The 25,441-nt window shown below is 35.4% G+C and overlaps 2 protein-coding genes across 7 annotated transcripts; one reads left to right on the top strand and one right to left on the bottom strand.

Annotated features, from left to right (window-relative positions):
- Positions 1 to 222: 222 nt before the first annotated feature.
- Positions 223 to 1,459, top strand: LOC127899886 (uncharacterized). Its single transcript, XM_052434029.1, has 2 exons — positions 223 to 1,222; positions 1,323 to 1,459. Exons 1-2 carry the CDS (start codon positions 223 to 225, stop codon positions 1,457 to 1,459), a joined length of 1,137 nt encoding a protein of 378 aa, XP_052289989.1.
- Positions 1,460 to 10,047: 8,588 nt separating this feature from the next.
- Positions 10,048 to 18,779, bottom strand: LOC102623498 (uncharacterized). Of its 6 annotated transcripts, none has more exons than XM_025102761.2 (4): positions 18,358 to 18,779; positions 17,284 to 18,216; positions 11,551 to 12,556; positions 10,048 to 11,257 (listed from the first exon to the last, which is right to left on the bottom strand). In XM_025102761.2, exons 2-4 carry the CDS (start codon positions 17,359 to 17,361, stop codon positions 10,665 to 10,667), a joined length of 1,677 nt encoding a protein of 558 aa, XP_024958529.2. In that variant the 5' UTR covers positions 17,362 to 18,216; positions 18,358 to 18,779; the 3' UTR covers positions 10,048 to 10,664. The 6 variants fall into 6 exon arrangements, with proteins under 6 accessions (XP_024958529.2, XP_024958530.2, XP_052289640.1 ...); XM_025102762.2 differs by having other exon boundaries at positions 18,490 to 18,779; XM_052433680.1 differs by having other exon boundaries at positions 17,284 to 17,579; positions 18,490 to 18,779.
- Positions 18,780 to 25,441: the final 6,662 nt, after the last annotated feature.

Raw genomic sequence — 25,441 nt, 5'->3', positions numbered from 1 at the left:
AATCCTCCTTCACTCCACAAAAAGCCTAAACAGCCCGTACGTGCCGAATAAGCGAGGTACCCCGCTCCCCGAAAAAATATAAATTTATTGTTCTTGGGTTGGTTTTGTGGTTTTTTATTCATTGACCCAAAATCAGCCACAAACAATTGGCGCCGTCTGTGGGGAGCGCGCAAAAAGCCTCCTCACGGTGCTAAGCTTGTCGGTACGTGCGGTTGCACAACCATGGCACCCGACGTACCAGCGGATAACCAAATGTTAGCCCATGATAGAGCGGAGGACCACGGCAGTGATGAGAGGGGTGACTCGACAAGGAGGGCATCCCACCTAGAGAAAGGCAAATTCGTTAAGCAATCAGCTGGTATTGAACCCGACGAGGAGCCCGTTACTCATAAACACTTTGAAGATTTTGCTCACGCGATTCTCAGAGCAGTAGGATCTCGGGTACCCGAAGCAGCCACTTCCCCAGTAACTCAAGATGTCCCGCCTCCACGCGGTGAGAAGCAGATCATACCAAGATTTGAAATATCGAAAAGAAGTAGACTAAAGCATAGGCCGTCGGGCACCCGTTCAAAGTTTCAAACCGGTGGCTCTAAGGAAGAACTCTCCACTGCTTCTTGTTATTCCCGTAGCAGCCAGGGTACCAAACATAAACAAAAAGCCCATGAAGATCTCCGATACAAGTTGAACGCCAAAAGGGCTTCCCAGACAACAGCGGCCTCCTCAGGTGCACCTGGGGTACCCCGCGCGTTCCTGGAAAAAATGGAGTACCTCGAAGCTCAAGTGAAGCTCCTTTCGGAAAAACAAAACCTCACCAATGCTCTAGCACCAGCAGCGTATAACTCGCCATTCACCATGGAGATTCGGACATCGGTTATCCCCGAAGCGTTCACCATGCCTCAAATACAACAATACTCGGGTACCTCGGATCCCGTGGAATATGCTGAGTTGTATCGTGACCAGATGATGATTAAAGGAGTGGGCGACAATTCTATGTGCCGGATGTTCCCGCATACCCTCACCGGACCAGCCAAGTCATGGTTCCGATCGTTGAAGGCAGGTAGTGTATCCTCCTTAGACCAGCTCCTAAAATATTTTGTTCATAAGTTTGGTTATGCATCCACCCAAGATATAACATCCTCCAAGCTTGCTTTCATCAAGCAAGGGGATTCGGAGTCTTTAGCCGAGTACGTAACCCGCTTCCCCCAAGAGGTGTTGCGTACCGGTACGTTTGGTCACCAACACACTCTCACTCATTTTGAAAAGAATTTGCGTTTGGGGAAGTTATGGCGGTCATTTCAAAAACACCGCCCTCTTTTATATAGGGAAGCTCATTTCTCAAGCTCTGCAACAAATAGAAATGGGTGAGAAGTGTAACCTAAAGCGGGAGGAAGACAGAGTCGAAGTTTTGAGAAACAATGAGAAACCTAAGAGAGCCGAGGTACCTCCGGTACCCTCTTGAGCACCCCGGGTACACAGCCCACCTCGTCCAACCCCACGTGGGAAAGAGCTGAATATTCCTGGTGTACCCTGGGTACCCCAGCAGTGTAATGACATTTATTCGCCTTACTAATTAGGCGCTTGCAATACAATGAAGAGCTGCGCGGTGGAAAGTGTTATAGACAACTAGTCCTCTAAAACAAAAAAGAGTAGGGCCAATGAAAGTAGATGCGGTTATGCATGATGTACCCGAGGTACCCCAAAGTCCTAATTCAGTGTTAATCGAAGAGTTAGAGGTACCCCTGGATCCTCGGGTGCCGAAGGAAGAAAAGGAATGAGCACACATGCTACTCTAAATGAAAAGAACAATTATAAAGCACTTGTGAAATACTGCCATACCGAGGAAGTACTACTAATAAAGGGAAGCACTTTACCTCTTTCTATTTACTTTATTTATTTTTCTTCAATGCTTATGCGTTTATGATATTTGATCTATTGTGTGGTGTACTTTATCATGCGGGGTACCCAGAGTACCCTAAACTAATTAGTTGCACTTTTCAATTCTCCAAGTCTCTAATGACAAGGGTGATCTCAGGATCCCCCATTTATTTAAGATAACAGAATATTATCATGTAATGGTCTTGGTTTTATCATTTATAAGTATGTTTTTTACTTTATGAGATGATGCTTGTTCTCCTTTTTTATTACCGAATATGATTGCAGTTAAATTTTCGCCATTAATGTGACTCCATCTTATTACGCCACGCCTTATTCAGTTATAATTGTTCCATTTCAAGATAATCAGGGGAACCTGAGGTATCTGACTCGATTCGATCGTGAAGATCTGTTCGAGGTCAACGCCAATAAGAAATAATACAATAAATTTAAAGAGGGAGGGTTAGAGAAGGCCTGAGGACGAGGTAAACCAGCATACCCTAACGCCATGAGGTTCCGTTAAGGTATGCACACGCCCACACCTCCATTCTTTTACTTGAGCCAAGTAAAGAATAGATAAACGAAATGAGGTAGGCAAGCATGCCCCTCTATTCGCATTATTTTATTAAATATTGACTAGAAGCGGATGGCAAAACAAGCATGTTTTTGACCATTTCTGCAAGAAAGAGGGCCAAGAAGGTCCCGAAAAAAAAGGGTACCTGGGGTACCCGAGAAACTCCACAAGTCTATCTGAGATACGCCATAATCTTTATTTTATCCTAGTTGCGCCAAATATGAATTTCGTTTTATCTTATAATGATGTGCGAATTATTAAATTATTTTGAGATACGTCATAATCTTTATTAAGACGAGCAGTGAGCACATCTACGGAAATCACCACGAAAGCGCCAAAAATACATCAGGGGGGTACTTGGGGTACCCGAGGAACCCCCGCGAGTCTACACAAAGCAATCATAAGCAAGGAATTCAATGGTATGCCGAATAAAGTCTATTGTAGAAGTTTAATGCGAATAAGTAACAAGATTGCCGAGGCAACCTTCCAAAAGACAAGTATCCCAACACAACAAAAGGATGATGCCATACTACAAAGGTACATAAGCAAAGAAAAAAAGCTGCTAAGACATCTCGAGATAAAACCCTAAATGAAAAGTAAGATCAAATAGAAGGGGGGACATCCTCTCCACCGTTCCCCTCAACAGGGGGATCAACAAGAATACTCGCGGTCAAAGAGCTGCTACCCGCATGAATAGCGCTAACCGAAGGGAGATCCGCCTGGGGTGCCTGGGGTACCTGGGGTACCCCCGAAGATTGTTGTGGGCTGTAGGATGGTGGAGCCTGGGTTACCCTCTTATCCTCTATCGCCTTCAGGATGGTCAACTTGTCCACCCATTTCTCTACCCGGGGTACCACAAACTCTAGGTGTTCTCATGGTTTTGGTCGTCCAAACGCCCCTGTAAAGCCCTGACCTCCACCTCAAGCTTCTCCTCCCGAGACTGACCAAGTCTGATCTCCCCTTATAATTTGTTCGCCTCAGTTAGCGCAGCCGAGGTACCACTAAAGTCTCGGAGACTGTGGCTAAGGTAGAAGGTCGCTTACACAAAAAAAAGAGGAAGCACTCACATCATGACAAGCCTTGAGCACCCGACTATAGCGCTCATTTAGGTCCAATCTATCCGCCTCAATGGTCATGTCTGTAGAAATGCACTCGGAGGAGTGGATGAAGCAATCGGTGAGATGAGATATCCTCTTGTTTGCCACTAGGTCAAGCTCGCCCTCCATGAGATCTCCAGAGACCGTGAACAGAGAGCCAAGTTTTCTCTTGTGGGTAGCCGGGGTACCCCGAGAACTACCAAAAGAGGAATCGGGTAATTTGCCCTTGGCGCTTGGAACCGCGAGAGGTCGATCACCCTTTGCTGAGGTACCTAGTGTACCGGAGGAGCTGCCGCTTATGCGACTGAAAAAAGCATCGAAGTCTTCGGCGAAAGGGTCTATACCTACCCAACACCAAGCAAAAAAAAAAAAAAAAGATCGAGAAAGATGTTAAGAATCGCCATAATCTCTTAAAGATTAACAACAAGCATATCTGGATGAATTGCCATATGTTCGATGAAATTGGGTTACTCCGCTATGAAGAAAGAGATAGCTCAATGAATATTTATGCTGATGGATACCTGAGATACCCCATGCTCAGAATCAGATTTCAGAACACATGAAAGATACACAAAAGATCCTAAAAAGGCCGCCAAGTCAAGTAGTGGCATCTAAAGCTATGTGAAATAAAGTACCAGGAGTTTGTTAGTACAATATTGAAGTAGTTCGGGTACCCCAACAAAATAAGGTTGGTCATCTTCACCTTTATCCCTCAGGATAGGGGGATCAATAAAAATGCCAAAAGCAGCAAAAGCGCAAGCATTGATATCAGAGATACTTGATGGCGACTTTGGCTGAGGTACCCCAGCTGATCTCCATGGCTTTCAGATCGAGATATGCGGGAAGCCTTGATCTTCTCCCCAAAAACTTCATTAAAGCTTCCATTCAAAATCTTGTTCAATCTAAAGAGCTTCATTTCACGGGGTCGAAACACATCTTTCTTGTTATGCACCTGAGCACTCTTAAAGCTGTTAGGAAAGGAGCCTTGGGATTTTATTTTCATCCCTAGAGCATGTAGAAGAAATGTTCCCTTAAATGAGATGGATCTTAAGGTAACTGACAAATTGGTTTTCAAAAGGCCAAGAAAGGCATTGAAGTACTCACCGGAGCGATCTATACTTGCCAATTACTAGAAAACAAAATATGGGTGATGGTGGGGTGCCCCTACATCATCCTCTACACATACTTGGTGGTTCATCCCCATAAGTAGATGAAAAATTTTGATCAATCAGCTCCGCCCTCTCTAACCTATCCAAATTTGATAGCTATTTATAAGGCATAGAGAAAAGGAAGTCCATCTTTCTTTTTGGGGTACCCGGTGTGCCCCTAGAGCAGCTATTTTTCAGCTTGGTCCATCTGCATTAGTACTTTTATTGAGTAAGAGAGAAAGTAATATTTGAGTTTTTGGGTGAATTAATTCACACTCCAAAAAGTGAGGAGGCCGAGTACACCTCATTGAAGGAGTGGTACCCGAGCCATTCAAAGAGCCTCCGTTCATTGGGCTAAAAAGAAAAATAATAATAATAAAGGAGAAAGAAAGAAGATAAAAAATATCAAGATATTCTCTGATGTTGGGAATTCATATAGTCAACCAAAGGGTAGTAGACGAGGTACCTCTTTTTATCCAATCCTGTGAGAGGAAGAGCTGAACATCGCCATGTGTCGTTCACAATTCTTCTATGAGTTTCTTTTGCCTCAATTACATTCGCTACAAAGAAATTAGGGGGATGTTGTTTGGGGATAAATAAAGTATTGAAAATGAAGCGCCACGTGTCGATGCAAAGGTTATGTAATTATTAGTTATCCTCCGGGGTACCCAACCTACCCCATAAAATTCGGTACCTGGAATACTCGAGATACCAGACCTACACTATAAACTCGGTACTCGAGATACCCGACCTACATTATAAACTCAGTACCCGAGATACCCAACTTATACTATAAACTCGATACCCGAGGTAACCGACCTATACTATAAACTCAGTGCTCAAGATACTCGGCTTAAACTATAAACTCGGTACCCGAGGTACCCGACCTACACCATTAGTTCGGCACTCGGGGTACCTGACCTACCCCACAAAACTCGGTACCTGGGGTACACCGAGCAAGGACAAAAAGGTGAGGAAAAATGTTCGTAAAATATCAAGAGATAGATGGGCTCCAAATCTCAAAAAGATCGGCTGAACACGTGTCAAAAAGTAAGGAATCTGTGAGGAAATCTCGTGCTACAAAAGAGGAGACAGCCGCCTGTCATGCTAACGAATCTGTCAAAAGTGTGATATTGTGACAGTTGGGACCACCAGATTTTCCTGCTACGCCTACAAAATTACAACGGAATTGCAGAGGTACGCGGGACCACTCCACCACGCCCAGCACGTGAATACGCCACAAACTTGCTCTTCACGCATATTTTTGAAACGCCTAAGCCGCCATACGCATGAAAATAAGAATATTCCTGACATGACAGCAGGGAACACCACTAAAATAGTACCAGATGGCACGATGACCGGGGTACACCATATAAATACTCATGTTTGATTTTTATCAAGTAGGTGAACACACTCACCAAAAAAACTAGGGTTTCTTCAACCTCAGAACCTCCATTACCGAGAGCTTGCAAGCTCTCTAACCTGAGATAACCCAACTCTGACTTGAGCGTCGGAGTGTGGTCGCCGGCCACCCCCGGCTCCACCTCTGACCTCTTTTTTGGTTGTTTCGCAGGTTTAAGGTGAGTTTCACCAGCCCTCCGCACCTGAAGTCAGATCCCCTCCATAACCACCGTCACCTCAATCCTCCTTCACTCCACAAAAAGCCTAAACAGCCCGTACGAGCCGAATAAGCGAGGTACCCCGCTCCCCGACAAAATATAAATTTATTGCTCTTGGGTTGGTTTTGTGGTTTTTTATTCATTGACCCAAAATCAGCCACAAACAGTGTTTATTTAGAAAAAATGATATTTTTGCCATTAAATGGAATATGATTGAAAAGGGGTTTAAAGAGGATTTTGGAGGGGTGCTAATAGTCTGACTCTTTAATCTATCACTTATACAATGAAATACCTATAATATCTCCATTATTTTATCACAATTATTATTTAAAGTCATATTTACTATATATTATTAACTTTTATTTTATAGTTATAAGAATTTTTATAACTGCTTTAACTTAAAAGTTATAATACTTTAATACCAAATAAGACCTAACTTTTATTTTATAGTTATAGCTCTTATGACACATCATCTCAAAAAGACAATAACAAATAGGGTCTTACGTTAATATTTGATAAAAATTTAAATACTAGTAAACATAAATGTGGATATTAGAGAATGAGAAAGCCGCAGAAGATCGCACTAAGAATGAAAAGAGAGCTGCATCATATATCTCAAATTTAGAGTTGGCAAAAATGGGTTATCGATCGTGTTCGTGCCGTGTCAGCATTATGTCATGTCAAATTTAAGTTGATCCAAAAATGACTCATTTAATAATCGTGTCAAAATACTGAAACCCAAACTCGACAAAGAAAATAAACAAATTACTCAATAACCTGTTAAATATAATATATTTAACAAAATTTACATCAAACATTTGTATATTATATGTATGTGTGTGTGTGTGTGTGTTGGAAGACATGTATTTTTTATAATATCAATATATATATATATATATATATATATATATAACTTCAATAGTGTATATGTGGAATAATTTTGTAGATATGTTGAAGTTCTCAATCTATATAAAATTTTATAAATGAAATAATGTGCATATGTTCATCCTTCCCAAAAAAAAAAAAGAAAATATATTTAATATTTAAGTTTTGATAACAAGAATCTATAAATTAATTTAAAATAAAAAATATAATCGTATCATTGATAAGACAAATGGATTAAAAATCATATTGAATTGAACTTAACCCATTTAATAATTACGTTAAATTTAATTATCTATACTCATTTATTTGTGTTGTCTTTATATCGAATAATCGGATCATATTAAATTTTACCAGCCCTACTTAAGTTGCCTGGGAAGCTTTGTTGCGTCGTGTCACCACTGGGATTTGCCAATCAAATTTGGCTTAAACCAAACCACTCAAAATGGCGTGTTAGAGCACGAGTGGTTATTTCACGTAGCGTCGACGTTGAATGCAATAAAGGACACCTAGAAAGTGCAAAATTTATGGATGACCCGTCCAAGATAGTGTGTGGTCACTTTAAATATTCTCATTAAAAACTTTAAAATAAATAAATTGAAAACTAAAGAAAATATAAACAGAAAGCCTTTTCTTGAATAAAAAAAATGAATATTAAATTAATCGTGGTACTCATTCTTGATTCTGATGAGAAGGGCTTTTGAGGGCTCCATTCTTATTGGAAATACAATTCAATGTTACGGATTAATAAATTCAGAATTAGTATTAATGGACATGAGTAATAATCACATCGCGTGGTATATTCAGGATTTTAACTTGCAAACTCGAGCACAACGCAAATTATCTAATAACGTGTGCAAAGATAGCTTAAACAATATTCCTAATATCTAGCCTTGAGGGACTAAACCGAGTAATTTTCATATATATATATATACATATATATATATATATATACATATATATGGAACGCCTAAGTTACAATCAATGTACCTTACGTTCTTTGTCTTTTTCTTTTTGGCAAATATCATATGAGCCCTCCTAATTCTTTTTATTTTCAATTTTTACAGCTGTGGATGTATTTGTCTTCTTCCATCCCTCCTATCGATTTTTTTATTTTCTCTAAAGTTTTATTTATTTCTTTAAACATTATTAAATGATTATCAAATTCATACAAATCTATAAATTCAGAATAAACTTCTGGTCCTAAATTTATTAATCCTAGTCTTGAATTGTAGGTTTATTGCATGTAATTTAATTATATAATTAAATTAAAGAGAAATTATATAAAAAATATAAAAAATATACATGACAGACTTCAAAATTAACATGCAATAGCTTTCAGAATTACCGTTAAAATCATTCCTAAGAATTAATTCTGATTAAAGGGCATTATCAACATATACTCTGATTAATTCTGATTAATAGATACCATTTGATATTTTAATTTACCATTTTAATTCAATTAATGTAGTTTCCATAAAATTCAAGGGTGCCAATAGATATTTCACTTCTTGAATGTATGTTGCGTTACACGTAACCTAGGTTTGGCCATTTGATAATCGTATGTTATTATTTAAAAAAATAAAAAGAACATTGGAAAGAATGAAAAATAGATGTATAATTGATAAAAGAAGGCAAATACATCCATAAACATAAAGAATACAAGGACTCGTGTGAAATTCGCCAGAAGAAAAAAGACAAAAAACGTAAGTTACGCTTAACGTAACTTAGAGGCACCCACATATATATATATATATAGTTTGAGTGGTGACTCATCTTCAAATCTTGTGAAGGAGTTTAAAAAAAAAATTCCATTCACGACAAGTCAAATCAGTGAAATATTGACTTGAGAAACATCATCAAAATGATGATCATCATGTTTCACTTGATTGGCCTTTGAATTGCTGGCTTGATGCATCTTCCCGGGATTCGGTTGATCGCCACTTTCGTAAAAAGATTGGACTCTAACAATTGGTTCAGGCTAACTCTGAAGGCAATTCATCATTTCTACATTGTTTCGAAAATTAAAAAGAAAAATTACAGGATTTTTTAAGAGAGAAAGATGAGCTATGTCCTCTAGCTTGTTGTTTGTGCGGGGGTGGTTTTGGTGATTGTTGAAGTGGGGATTTAAAAAAAAAAAACAAGAAACAAAATATATTGTGTTATAAAATATATTGGGAAAAAAAAAACAAAACAAATTGATGCTTCAATCGCTTACTTTTTGTGTACCTCTTATAAAAAGGTAACGCTATAATTAATTTAGTTTTAATTCATAGGCATATTTGCTCATTACCAACTTTCTTATCATGCCCCTACTCCATCCAACTTGTTTCTCATAAAGACAAGAAACAATCCTACCTGTTTGGCGCGTGGCATTTGCCAAGAATACAAGATTTTATGCCTTGGTTTTTTGGCCTCATTTGAAATTTGGAAATTTGAAATACAACGCTTAGATAATCATAGCTTAAAAGTTATAACACTATAATATTTGATAAATACTATAATATTTTATAAATACTATATGTTATAAGTTGAAAATTAAATTGATTTAATTTTAAACGTGTGCGATAAAAAACAAATTATATCTTTACTAATTTTATTAAAATTATTATTTAAGAATTATACTTACTAGACACTATTAATTTTTATTTTATAATTATATAATTTTTTTTCATAATAACTATAGCTTAAAAGTTAAATTACCATCTCCTTCTAAAACTCAGGAATACAAGTGGATTCCTGTTGCATCTCATTCCAAGTTAAATTCTGATGCTGGCCATAATCAATTAATCAGGAATCATCACGTTGCTATTAAGTGTTATATCACTGGTTCCCTAAGCATTGACAAATCGTGATTAAAAGTTAAAACTTGTATTATTTCAACTATCCAACTTATAAACAACACAATTACAAGGGGGATTAACCAACGAATGCAACCAATTTCCCCTTTTACCTCTTATCTTACAATTTTTTTTAATTTTTTTTTTGGGTAAATAACAGTTATTATGTTACAAATCAAAATTGCAGTGGAGTTGCAAAGACCACGGCTACTTTCTCTCACATTCTCAATTAATGCGAGCTCAATTAGAGCCGAACTACTCAGCTTTTAAGCAATTAAAAAGGGCTTACCTGGGCTTTCACATCTTCATTTCCCAACAATCTCAGCTGGCTGCCTCACCAAATTCTCCATTTGGAACGAATTCATGGTCCAATACCAGCAAAAGTATCAATCAATTCTCCGACAGCTCTTCGTAATGATGCATTTGAGCATGCAGAGGAACCTGACATCATTTGAATGAAGTTTCAAGGGGGGGCAATCATTCACAGCAGCATAGTGATAAGAATGCAACAATAATCCTGAATAATTTCACTACATGGTGCTACTGCTGCCGCACTTTATCATAGTGCAGTCCTTATCAACGATTCTGCGAACCATATAGAGGATGATCTGGGCTGCTCTCATGTAAACCAATTAATAGGGAATAACATAAGGAAGAGCACAAACATCAGCCAACTCAATCCTCATTGCTTCTGCCCAAACTTGTGGCATCTCGTCATTCCCTGAATATCCCAACTTGGGAGTCTGAGAGTGAGAATCACTGCCCTGAAATAGCCATTCCTGGTCATCAAAATTGGAACAATCTTCCATTTTGGGAACCGAAAGAACCTGACTTAGGTATTTGGTATCCGGATGGGGTGGTTTAACAGGTACCTCAGCAATTTGATCAGTTTGTACACCTGTAACCTGAGGCCTAGCTGTGTTAACAGACAATGGCTGAGATACAATTACACCATTCAGCTTACGCTCTTTCTTATCTGCCTTGAAATTATGAGCTACCCCACCTTTATCTGAAGCAAAGGGGGCAGCAGTTTGGAAAGGATCCAAAATCCTTCCATTTCCAGGTAATGAATGAGAAGATGAAGTAGGTCTTGGCAACTTATTAATCTCCGTCAATGAATCAGACATGGAAGCTGGTTCTGCCAACTTATTGCCCACAGTAATAGAATGTGAAGATGCAGTTCGTTTCTGCAGCTTACTGGGCTTTATGTCATTAGCTGTGACAACTGTAGTTAAGCAGAGACTTGGTTAACAAGAATGACCAGTTAGAGGAACATCACAAAATTGATAAATAATTGCATTAGAAAAATGCAGCTCAATTTCTTCCAATTTCAAGCAAAGATTTCCAAGATCATGAAAAAAATATGGTGTCAGTGTGTTATTCGAACAATCAAATCCTTCCTATTTAAAGCATTTTTCTTCTTTTTTGTGGCTGTGTGTGGAAGTGTATGTGTGGTTGTGGCACAACGAAATAGTAAAGAGGGAAGCTGCAGATAGTTCATTTTATAAAGGAACTCACCATGACAATATCCATTTGTCTCTAACTCCTTCCTTTTCCTGAGATTTCCCTCACTAATAGCATTCTTATTGCCATCTTTGGGGAGTTGTAATGCCTTCGTATTATGAGTAGCTATGTGGTCATCCTTGTTGATCTGTTTTAATTTATCCTTTTCTATGTTTTTATGATCACCTTTCAACTTAGCTTTCGCTTTTTTCTTCTCTTCATCCTTCCCTTGTTCATTTTTCTCCTTATTGTTGTATTTGCTTTTATCCCCATGCTTATCATCTCCTTCCGTCTGTTTGGTCCTTTGTTTACCTTCACTTCTGCTCTCAGAATCTTTCTCCAGAGGTCTGGGCATTCCCTGAACTTTTGATTGTACAGTAAGTTTCTGAAACATATCATTTCCACTAAATCTCGCTTCATCTCCAACACTTCTCTCATCCCTCTTCTTTTCCTTCCCTTCATCCAAACTACCAGTGGACCTGGCCACCGATTTGACCATTCCCTCATCCCTTCTTCGATCTGTACCAGTAAATTTATCAACCATGTGACTCTCAATTCCTCTGTGTTCATCTCCAACCCTCCTTCCAAATTCCTGCACAATTTTAGAATCCTTGACATTTCCAGCCAGATAACTGTTCTGATTGTACTCTCTGCTATAACCTGAAAATTGCATGGGAACTTTCTTCTCACCAGAGTTACTGTTTCTATCTTTATCCTTCTCCTTTGGAACAAATTTCCCTCCATTGTGACTTTCTGATTTTCCAGGCAATTTTTTCTGATTTGGGGTTTTCTCTGCATCATGACCCTCAGATTTCCCAGGAAGTCTCTTCTCATCTGATCCAGTATTTTTTTCTTTATCTTTATCCCTGTCCTTATCCTTCTTTTTCTCCCTGTGTTTTTCCTTTTTGTCTTTCTTTTCCCTGTGTTTTTCATCACTTCCATCTTTATCCTTTTTCTCTTTACTTTCTCTCTTCTCCTTGTCCTTCTTCTCCTTCCTATGCTTCTTCTCTCTCTGCTTCTCCTGAAAATCATGAAAAAAGGTTAAGTACATTCATTCACCCCAAAAGATAATCCAGTAGTGTTTATGGAACTAAGATAAAATCTATTAAACAGAAATCAATTTTCAAAAGATACTCTTCAGTTTCTCGCAAGAAAAATTAAGGTAAGCAAGCTAGTTCCTCACTGAGCTGAGGTTAAAATAGTTTTAAAGCTTTGTAGCATGCAGAATAGGAGACCGACTAATTACTTCATCTGCAACAGTATTCAAACTACAGAATGAGCTATCAGCAGTAGATAAAGCATTTCAAATGATTTTAAGAGTGAGCGAGGAAGTGGTGTCTCGCGAAATTTCTGCAGCGAACATCAGGAAGTAGCACAAGCATAGAAAGAATAAAATATAAATGAGAACTCCAACTCCATAAAGTTAAGGCCAGGGAAGCTCAACATGACAACAAATTTTAATCATCCCCTGCTCTTCCAGACATATGCCGAACTATTCCTTTCTTCTAAAAACCCCACAAAGCAATAACCCCAGAAAATTATGATAGCATTATTCAAACTATTCCTAGCACTTCAATGAAGTTATAAACAGTTTAATTCAGAGATTCAGATTTACAAGAAACCACGGAACGGGCCAGAAACCCCATTCCGCATTTGTAAGCTGAATCTCCATTGGCATCCACCAAATGATTTTTCACTTCACACTACAATAAGAAACAAACAAGACAACTAACGTTTAAATATGACACCCATATAGGCAGTAATATTGCCTTTGTATAGAGAGTTCCTGCTACCATCTTCCAATCCATTGGTCAAACTAAGCATAAAAAAATTGGTGAGGTGTCACATATCAGCCATAGTACTGACTACCTAATACAATCAGAGACAAGCTGCGTAACTACTGCAGGAGTCCATGAAATAAAACAAATAATTAACATGCCAACACCAAAAACATCGCTTTTCCTCCAATTGAGATCCAATCTCGAAAAAAGCTTACACCATCTCAGGGCACACCTAGTGTCAGAAATATTTCCTAACAATGGGATCTTATCAAGTAAACATAACTTGGAATGCAAATCTGATGCTTCACAATATGGAAAAATTTGACAGCTGTATCCATAACTAAGAAGAGTTTTCATTCTGAATTCAAGAAGAGGCAAGGCTCAAGAAAGTAAAGTTTACTGAATATATTAATCTAATTCTGAAAAGACTAAACGGATAAGTACCTACAATTCTATGCTTATAACTTGTTACATTGGTGCAAATTATTTCAACATTCCTATCTGCCAGTTACAATACTCTTAACAGTCCAATACCAAATTATTCATGTGAGTCAGATCAACACAATTCATCCCTCAATATTATTTGCTCATAAAAATAAAAAATAAAAACTAAAAAATAAAATATAAATATAAAAAAGAATTTTACATATTCATCTGTCAATATATAAGTACTGAACCATAAAGGTATACATGTCATTTCCAGTCTTGTTCCAAGCCTCACATTCCATACATTCACTATTAGTCAAAAGTCGACCACAATAATTGGTCGTCGGCCCGAAGGTGGCCAAGTTGAAAGTCAGTTACAGTCACAGTCAAGTTAGAATTCTGACCATTTTATATTCATTATTTTATTTAATTTTCACAGTTTTAATGAATGCTCAGAATTTTACCACTAGACTAATTTTATCAAACTAAATACATAGAAAGACAAGATACTGATGCCAAACGTAAGCTTTAACCAAGAGAAGAAGGAACCTAACACTATATCCATAGGAAAAAAAGGGAAAAGAAAGAAAAGAAAAGAAAAGAAAAATAAAATAACATGATGAAAATTTGTTTTAAAACTCAATCATAATTATACTTCATCATGTCAGAAAATTTCTGATAAACCAGTTCCTGGCACACAAACATCTCTTCGGGTATCAGCGACGAAAGATCTTAAAGATTGTTCTTTTTACTTCATACACCTTAACTGGGAGGGGGTTTAGAGTTAATTCGTTATAGATTCTTTTTGGATAAGAAAAACTAGAAAAAGATGGTCTCTTTGAGGTGGTTGCTGAATGGTTTTCTATAGATCTTTTCCCTTCCCTTTCCCTCTCTTCTTTATTAACACAAGGAGACCCAGTTCATCATTGTAAATATTATCTTTCCTCTTTAATGTACTTATTTCTTCTTAAACATAAAAAAAGTTTACTAAAAGACAAGCGACATTCATCATATCCTGTCTGACACAACAGGAACCATACAAAACAGTTTTCCAATAATGCATAAAAACTAGTATAACTTTCAAATATTCTTTTTAATAAAATTTACAATTTCCAGATACTCCAAGCCACAAAAAAGTATAAAAAGAGATTGCTTGAATCCCAAGAACTATGAAGATCTAAAGAAAAAGAATTTTCAAAATAAAGTGCTTCAATGGGAAACCGAAGGAACTATTTTCATATGTTTTTCATTTAGTTCAAAAGTCAAAATGAAAAGGAGAATGTTGCACAAGGAATAGACTGTAATAGCAGCACAAACTCCAACTAACAAAAAGTATCTAAAGATTTGTCACAAACTTCAAGACTGTGACCTGAGACATGAATCCAACCAACTAAAACGAAAGTTCTATTTGAAGGAGAGAATATGTCTACTAATGCCAAATTAATATTAAAACATAACAGCAAGATTTAAGAAACCAAGAGTAAAACTGCACCAACACAATTTTTCATAACCATAAATAGTCCAACATAGCATGAAATTGACAAGACAGTTACAGCCATCACCAAATTTATTCTAAATAGGCACATATACCAATATTTTCAACTGCCATTGCCATCGAACTGACAATCAATATGTGATACAATGAACTAACTTCTAGGACCTATGTAGATATTGCTTTTCCTCTTCCTCCTTTTGCAGTTTGATACATAGAACTCCCTTGACGAAATACTAAACTGGAAACTACCACCTACAACCTTGGCATGGCAATCTCTAAGATTATCATAAGCTGCTCATACCATAAGCTGGTATTTCTAAAATTTTGAGCACCCTAGGGTTTTCTAATATTTGACAAGTCACATACCTTTGTAATCCACAAATGCATTCACTAGTATGTATACAAGCTATATTGATTGAAAATAATCAATTAAAAGCTATGTGAAGAAGCTTAGCCTATTGGGGTCAAAAGTGCTTGTATACCAAGTAAGGTGTATAGTTTTCAAAGCTAATATCCCCCATCTAAATTTAAAAGTTTCATTATTTTCTATTTTAATTAAACATTTGTTATATGAAACTGTATGAAAATTAATATTTAAAAAATGGATTTTATGGGAATGGGCAAGCTGTCCACAAAAAACCACAGAAATAAAACAAAAAATGTTTGTCAGAGGCTCCAAATAAAAATTAACCACCACAGCAAGGCCAAAACAAGGGCGAACACAATTATAGCAGGAAAAAGGTTACAGTAATAATTTTCTACAAAGGAAAAGGTAACCATTCCAAGTTTCTAGATGCATAATTTTCTATCAATATCCAGAAATAAATAACATAGGAGTCCGTTTTTCTTAATCTATTTCCCTGTATGTGCTTGTATCAGTAGCTAATTATTATTGAAGGAAATCCATAAACATTTACCAATAGCAGCAAGTTTTGCTTAATGAAGCAGAAAAAGGTGATGTCTTCAGTTGATTCCAGAAATCGCCAGACACATAATTGAGAAATTAACACAATTCAACACATGACCTAGTAGGCAGAATATTTTAGTCTACAGCAAATGAAAAGAAGATCCTCTACTTTTCAAAACTAAGATGGTGGGAGAACTAGCATTGACGATGATTCATTGTTTGTGAAGGTGAATCAATTAACATACCAATATAAATGAAAAGGTTACAGATGAATACGTAAGGGTCTTACATAGCTTAAAGAAAGAGAGATTGAATTTTGCCAGTGCTAGAGTTAACTTATGGCCTTTCTTTAAATCAATTTGTCAAACAGATTTTCACGGGCTCTCACAAACCACAGAGACCTTAATTCAGTATGTAATAAGAAGATACTGTAAATCTATAGCGAAAAATATGCCAGGTTTATACATGGAAATGTAATGAATTACTTTACATATAGAAAGAAACAAGACAACGAAGTATCTTGTCATGCACAAAAGATTTCTTCAATATTTCCCTCGGCAATTTATGGAGAAACATCCGTAATCCTAGATTCAAATTCTAATGCAGAATTAATTAACAGATCCCATGATGGAATAGCTAAAAAGATGGATAAACAATAAGAGTCATCAATGAATCAATTAAAACATCCTAAATCCTGACAATCTATATTAGGTAAAAATCCTACTCTGCCCTTTCAACTCATTTATATCCCTAACAGCACTAAAAATTCCAGTTCAACTTCCTTCTTCAAAGCACGGACACTCAAGGACCATTGCATTTATACATACAGAGCAAATCTTCCCCCCTCCCCCCCCCCCCCCCTCTCTATAGGAAACAGCATGCAGAGCAAATCAATTGATTCAATAAATTATAAAAAGTCATTCATTTTCATCAATATAGTACTTTGATGACCATGTTCTGCAACAGAAAATTATTTAATGCATGAAATGTAACCCATCAGAATGGAAGCAAAAGAATAGACTGACAGCAGCCATTTTAGTCCACTGAAAGGTAGGAATGTGATTCTTTCCATGATCTTATTGATTAGTGATGCCAACTATACAATCTGAGTGAATTAAGTATGAGAAAAGTGGATTAACCTTTTTCAATAAGTCCGGATCGTCAGTCCTAGCCTTCTTTTCATATCCTGGTGGCGGGAATGGAAAGCAACGCGACATTGCACAGAATGCCGGAATACAGAAAGCAAATATCTTTGACAAACGAAAAAGCTTGAATTACTTTCCAGTAGCACTGTTCCAAGAAAGGAACGAACCAGTAACTATGCTCCTGTCCATGCACCATGTCCCCACATTTATTTCCAGCTTCAATAATCCTCCATAAGCTCTCCGGTTGGACCAACAGCTACAAATTTCAAATGCCACCAACCTTTAGTCTCCTTTACATCAAAGGTACACACAAGTCAAGCAGTTTTCACTGGAAATAACTTCAAAACATAAACGCTCACCGAAGTACCACTTAATCAATCCTAATACTAAAAACCACACTACACTAGTTCAAGAAAATGCAGAGTTCCAATGATAGATCAAAAGTTTCTCTTCAGTCAAGAAAATTGTTCAATCTATGTCAATCCAAATGGTTTCTTGAGAAACAAAATCATTCCACTACTGTCTAATCTTCTCCGTTGCCTTCTTAGCCAATAAAGAACCATCACCTCCTCCCTGTAGCCAACGCCAAATAACAAAAGCATCCCCCAGTGAAGATCAGCACACAAAAAAATGCCAAAAGGCTCGATACCCAATTGGCAGAAATAGCTAAAGTTTCTGAGTTCTTGATCACAGTCTACACAATTCAATACATGCAATCCTCTTCCATGAGCAAACCAAATAATGAACAATCACCATTAACCTACAGCAACTTCAAACACTTAGAAAGAACCAATCCCAGAACAGTCAAATCCACAGCTCCAATCTCTCCAAAGATTACAGCTCATGCCCATTCTATGTTATCCCAAGCCCTAATCAGTCAAAATTTTACCAAATTGGACAAGTTCCTGATTATGATCCAATGAAACCCTAATAACATTCACCAAAACAGAAACTTGCTAAGCAAACATCCAGTAGCCAATAAAAACACCAGTGATATAATTTTAAAATACAAACTTTAAGAAGCTTAAAAAAAAACAAATGGAATAATAACACTTTTTCTTTTATTACCTAAGACTAAAAATGGGTATCGGATTCAAAGTCATAAATGTGAAAAAATAAATAGCAAAAAAAGGGTCAAATTGAAGTGAACAAAAATAAAAAGAAAGTGAAGGTAAAAAAAAAATGGTGAAGTGAGAATACCTTGTCCGCTACAAAAGAGGGGAAAATTTTTTGTAGAAGGACAAGATCTCTCTCTCTGATATTTTAAGAATTGAAGGAATGATTATTAACGAATGAACGATTAACGAACAAGCAGAGTGAGTGAGTTTTGTTTATGTGCGTGTTGCTGAAAATTGTTTTTTCCGTTTTCAGTGTTGCGAATGCTGTCTGTATTTTTTCTGTTTTTTGATTTTCAGAGAAACAGCGAGCGGGCAAGAGCGAAACAGAGAGAGCTTCTGAGTGGGCTTTTGCTTATGTTACGGAAGTTGCACGCGACGCGAGAGAGAATGATAAGAGGAAAGGGTAAAAGGGTAATTAAAAAAATGAATCTCTTCTACAAATTAGTACGACATAAATTGATTAATCAGATAAAAATATAAAATAATAAAATTAAATTGAGAGGTTTTTAATCTAATCAATTTATTCATGTAATATTAATTTATATAAAATAAATTTATATAAAAATTTATAATTTTATTAGTTGTTTGTAGATAAAAATCAAATATAAAAATTAAAGAAAATACATTTACGTATAGCCATTGAAAATACTGTAGCCCTCAAAGCGACTGCTAAGAGAAGAAGACGCGGACCAACTTAAGAATTTTTTATTGTTTTATCTGACTAACTAGGAATAAGTAATGAATCTTTTAAGAAAATGTCAATTAAAAACACATTTAATTGAATAAAGATATTTTTTTGGCCATAATAGAACTATAAGCTATCCAACAAAATAAAACTATAGGAAAAATGATTATCTTATCACGGATTAAGGAGTTTAAAATGATTGAAATATAACAGAAATTAAAATTACATGATGAAGCTTCATTAGTTCTTTGACTGAACGTATGGACATGAGTAATTCGTTTTGTCATACAATAACCAATAGAAAAAGAATGATAAAAATCATTATTCACAAAATTTATTAAAACGCGCCGCTGAGCGCGTGAATCTCAAAATGCAGTATTGGAAAAAGGAGTTTTAAACTGAGAAGCCATTTGCCAAAGCGCATAGCACATGTGGGTAGGTTCTCCAGCCATCTCACAGCAAGTACAGAATAGCCACGTGGCACCACCCCATCCCACCAGGGCCTCCATCTGTCCATGCACGTGTCGTGTTGCCACTTCGCCTAAAAGTTCGACAGGAAGAAATTGAAAATTCCATGTGTGGGTTGTGCTTTGCGATTGATGCGCCCAATTTGCAAAAAAGAGGGCTTTTTCCATGAGAAGAGAGCATGGTGTCTGATTTTGTTTCAAAAAATGCACACGCCGATTATTGGTTTTGCGTGTGTTTGCTCGTTTTGGTTTACACCTTATCCCAGGCTAAGAAGCCATATAATTAGCATATTTTTCATATCTTTTCACTTGCATATGTACAACCAACATGCGTTGTTTTTCAGGTTTACAATTGTACTCGTCACATGGCTGTGATGTTAATCTAATGGTTACAAATGAATCAATCTAACGGCTATATCAACTTCTAGTACTATTACATGACCATTGTCTATTCATTATATATGATCTTGCTAAGTCCATGTTATTACTGTCACCAGAGAGCTTCATCTTACTCGTCACAAACTCAGAATGCTGCCACTGATCTCATTGAGGCATCCATCAAACACTAATTCACTTTCATCCCTCAAGCTCAGCTGTCTTCCTACATTTGTTTCTACGAGATTCAAATGTCACTTGTGGCAGTGCCTTGGTTATAATATCAGCAACTTGCCTTCTGCTTGGGACATATTTGAGCATCATCTCAGCCTTGCTGATCTTTTTCTCTGACAAAGTGCGCATCTATCTCAATTTGCTTTGTCGATCTATAGAATACTACTAGATCATCTACTAGAGCTGTGGCACTTAGATTGTGACGCCATATGACTAGTTTTCATTCCAATTGTATACTTGAATCTTTTAGCAATGACGGTTTTTATACTAATTCTATTGTTGTGTTGGGTAGAGCTTTGTATATTCAGCCTCTATGCTTGACTTGGAGATTGCCTTTTGATTCTTAGTACGCTATGACACCAGATCACCAACCAAATAGATATGTATCCCCACCATGCAGAGTCTATAATCCTTTATCAGCTCCCCAATTAGCATCAGTAAGTATTTCTACCTTCAATTTTCTTCCTAGTGTATAATTAAAAAACAAAAAGAAAAAAAACATAGTTGGAAGTTTCTTCTAGGTTTCCGAGAATTCTTTTGCACACTTGCCTCCGCATCTCCTTTGGATCTTCCAAGTATCGGCTATGCTTATTCACATTGAATGCACTAGAGCTCTGGTCTTGTGATTGTAGCATACTGCAATGCACCAACCGCACTTCTGTGTAAGGTCTTAACTTCAAATGGATTGCCTCCTCCCACTTTAATTTCTAGATTCAATCTATATTCTATGACACTTGTGCTCACATAGGTGTTGAGCTTCCACAGCCATCTCCGATGCTATTATTCAATATTTTTATTACTAAGACGTCCATAAAAAAATATTTACATTCAATTAAATTAACTAAATTAAAATCACTTTCTATACACATCATGAAACCCAATTTATTCTTATTCTTGTCTTCAGTTTAATTTTTATAGCTTCAGGAAAAAGAAAAAAATGAGTCTTCAAATTAGTTATTCTACTAATATTCATGCATCGATAGATTGTAAAAAGCCTTGGCAGTTAGCTTTAGCACCACAGCCAAATTTTTCGATCCATCATAGAGAGTGAAATGCCCATGCCCATACAGCCATTTATCTCCACTAGGATAGAAAGCTTCAAAAGTAAATTTAGTCAAACATATTGCCTAATATGAAAATGGATATATAATTTTTATATTTTTATATAATTTTATTATTTTTAGTTGTCATGTAAATTAACTTAATTTCAAAAAAATATAGATATAAATGAGATTAAACAAATTTTGTAATAATTGCACATCATTCAGTATACGAATCACATAAACACCTAATGAGTGCAATATTACTCAAATAATTTGATTGAATTTAGAAATTTAATTGTCATGCTTAAATTATATATCCGTAAGTATAATATAATATAACATTATTCAATATTAGTTGCATTCAAATTGTAATTATCCATTTTATATATGTACCATTATGAATTTGATTAATGTTTAATGAATAACTATTATAGCATAAAAGATTAAATAAAGTAACTAATTTCACATGAGTTTGTGTGAATTAATTTGCATAAGAGATTATTTGTGAGTTTTATTCAAAAATATCAAATATTAGATGCTTTATATTTTTCTAACATATGACTATTTTTCTAGAGGGTATACATAAAACATATTAATATTAGCCACTAAAGATAACAACAAAATTTGAGGGGTGATTACGATGTTTGGAATGATAATTTTTCGATAATTGGATAAACATTACCCTCATTTTAGTAGGTAGGACTTAAGTCTAAAGTCTCTATGTGTATTGTCAGATATTGGGCAAATATTTAGAAATAAATCGGTTTCATTATATGTTTAGATACTTGGATTGTAATGCAATTGAAAGTTGATTAAATTGTTTTGATTGTTTTTAAGCAAAATATCATTACATTTATAGCATAATATAAAAAAATAGTTAATTAATATATAATTTATTTTCATTTATTATATTTAAATATTATTCTCATTTGTACATAAGTTACGTTTTTTAAAACAAAATATCATTAAATTCATAACGTAATTATTTTAATTTAAATATATTAGTCTAATGAATTTTATTTAATTATTTTTTTCATTAGTACATAAGTTAAATACATCAACTATATTTTTCATGAATTAAAAAAAAAAAGAAGTATTTTTTTAGTTGGGGGGGTCTTTGATAGTTTACTAGTTTTGAATTGATTATCTTGATATATACCTAAAATTAGGGCGCTGCATGATAGTTACCTTTTAACATTTGCTACATTAATCAATCGAAATAAGTACCTGTGTAGAATTAAAAAAATTCCATACAGTCGCTGTATTATAAGCGGTCCCTATTTATACATATATATAATTTAAATTTTTGTTTTAAAATATATTAATATATAATATATATTAATATGAAGACTTAATTTGTAATATAAAATTTATCGATATAATATATTGTATTTAATATATAATGTATATTAATATATAATTGAAAAATTTCTTATATACATTTGAATTTCAAAATTTAATTCATTAATTACATTGTTTTTAAAATATATATAAAAGCAAACAGAAAATTTCCAGGCATGGGGTTGTTGTGGTCAGTGACTTTGCCGGAAAAATCAAACAGTGTCGTTTGAAAACACAAAACGAATTAATGAATTAAATATGTATAAGATTTCCCACTCCCTTTCTTTTTTTCTTTTTTTTTGACAATAGTTGTAATTTTAAACTACAATATCTTGCTACCAAAGATATTACGCTTAGCATGTGTATGTGAACTTATAAGTACCTGAGTTCTCCTCTCATTACAAATCAATTTTTAAAAATGAAGTTTACCCAATATGCGCATAGTAAGTACTAATTTAAAAAATTAAGAGATAATTAAATAATTAATTAACACTTTTTGGGCATATTTAGATATTATTGAGGGTGTGTCATGTGTGGACTGCACAAGTAATAATGCATTAGAGTAAAAAGGTTAATAGTGACTAAAAATATATGATTCTAAAAGAAAAGGGCAATTTTCATAAACCTCCCCTGAGGTTTGATATAATTTCACTTAGATAACGAGTTTAATTGTATTCTCACTTACCTCCCCTGCCATTAGTATACATACAGTTTGACCGTTAGTTGACGAGGGTAAATATGTAAAAGATAAGGTGAAATTATAAAAAATCAAATAACAATAAAAAAATGATTTAAAATCTATTGGACAATTGTATTAACCGATTAGACACAATATTCATTGTGTAAAAGAGTGCATTTCTCTTTCTCTTCTCTTTCCCCAGCACAAAAAAAGCAATGGCTGTCAATCTCTCACCATTTTCACTCCACTCACCTACTCTCATCTGCTGGAACAAAAAGAAATACACATCAAGAGCATACATAACCCGTGAAGAAGAAAAACATAGGTGGTCGGAGAAGGCCAATGACTGGTGACGATCAACGGCAGCTGGAAGATGCCATTGTTATTGGAGTTTGTAAGAGATTAGTTACTTTATGAAAGTCTAAAATTTATAAATACCTTTGGTTTTCTTGTTTTTGGAGTTTTATAAGTGGTTGTTGGTTGTGTTTCATTTGTCTTGTTCATGGGTTGGTAGTGGAAAAATTTATTAAAAGGAGAATGAGTTTAGCCATATGTGGCCATGAGTTGAAAAAATTTAATTATTAGTTATTTTATATTTGTGATTTACACCATACATAGTGTAATAAGGCTATAAAGCCAAAAATTTGTTATTGTTATGCAAATGGGTGTGTAAAATAGAAGTAGTCTTAGCTGCAATTTTTATTTTTCCCGCCAAAGTTTGCTTAAGTTGATATGTTTATGAATTTACAGTGTTTGTGTGCGGTCGTTGCAGAAACACAATTTCTGCGTTTTTGGGTGACAAGTTTGTCTCCCGTGCGACAAGCTTTGTCGCATTAATACAGACTGAGTTTTTGGGTGACATTGCTATCGCATGTGCAATGAACTGATGTCGCCCGTAATGTGTTTCTGTGTTTTAAGGAGACAAAATTGTCCCACGGGGGACAAGTCTTGTCGTAATTTGTTCCGAGAGAAATCAATAAGAAAAAATGTTTTTCCGGATGAATGGAAAGGGAATATTTGCTTGCTCTTATACTTGTACTACACACACCATTTTATTTCCGGCCTTAAAAATTGATTAATTTTAAATCATTTTGAGATTTAAAATTTTTCAATAAGCCATTTAATGCATGAGACATAAATGCATACAGGACCAAACATATGAAATCGTATCAAACAATGATGTCAATTTTATAAGTGAATGATGATATAACACAATTAACGACACAAGAATTCATGCATATAACTCATTCATCACAGTCATGAAACAATAAGCATCCAACAAGCATACAATCATGAAGCATATAAGCATTCAAAACTTAAGAACATGCAGAAAGGTCAATTTCAAAATAAAAACTGTATTGATTGAGCCAGAAGTAATGTGCAAGCTATATACCGTTGGAAAGATAATTAAGTTAACTTTCCAATAAATTTTACAGAGCTTGATTTAGAGTTCTCTAGAAGAAGTTATGACCAATTCATTACAGCCTGTGTAGACTCAGGATAAAATGCAGAAATGTCAAATTCGGAATAAAAACTGTATTGATTGAGCAAGAAGTAATGTGCATTCTATATACCATTGGAAAGATAATTGAGTTAGCTTTCCAATAAATTTTACAGAGCTGGATTTGGAGTTCTCTAAAAGAAGTTATGACCGATTCATTTCAGCATGTGCAGACTCAGGATTTTCAACGACTCATTTGATTTCCAAACAATTTTAATAGATTCAATAGCATAAATAGAAATGTTAATGCAAAAATTTCATCATCCCAAGTTCATGTCAAATTTTTGAAAATTGTTCTTCGTAATAATTAAACATATAAGCATTCGAAAGTTAATAAATCAAACACACCACTTAACTATCATGCTTAAACACTTCATAAACATTAACATCAAACAAATCCATCATGATAAATCACTCAATATTACACATAATGATAATTCCATCATGTAAACATACAAGCATACTTTCACAAATTCAAGCTACTATCCATTTATCATGATCCACTCAACATGATACCAAATGAATTATTAAATACTTACTAAGCTTAAAAGATCATCACTCATAATCAATAAGGCAATAATTGTTACCAAAACAATTAAACCATCTTGCCTCATTGTTTTTGCCTAGACCGTGATCATCCTCACAAGCTTCATCAAGGGACTCTCCATCCTTCCTTATTTGTGGTACCTACAAAAAATTATTCAAGTTG

The sequence above is a fragment of the Citrus sinensis genome, chromosome 9 (genome assembly GCF_022201045.2).
Source record: "Citrus sinensis cultivar Valencia sweet orange chromosome 9, DVS_A1.0, whole genome shotgun sequence".
Lineage (NCBI taxonomy): Eukaryota > Viridiplantae > Streptophyta > Magnoliopsida > Sapindales > Rutaceae > Citrus > Citrus sinensis.
Note: the sequence above shows the minus strand (reverse complement) of the source record. Positions and strands in the feature narration are given on the sequence as shown.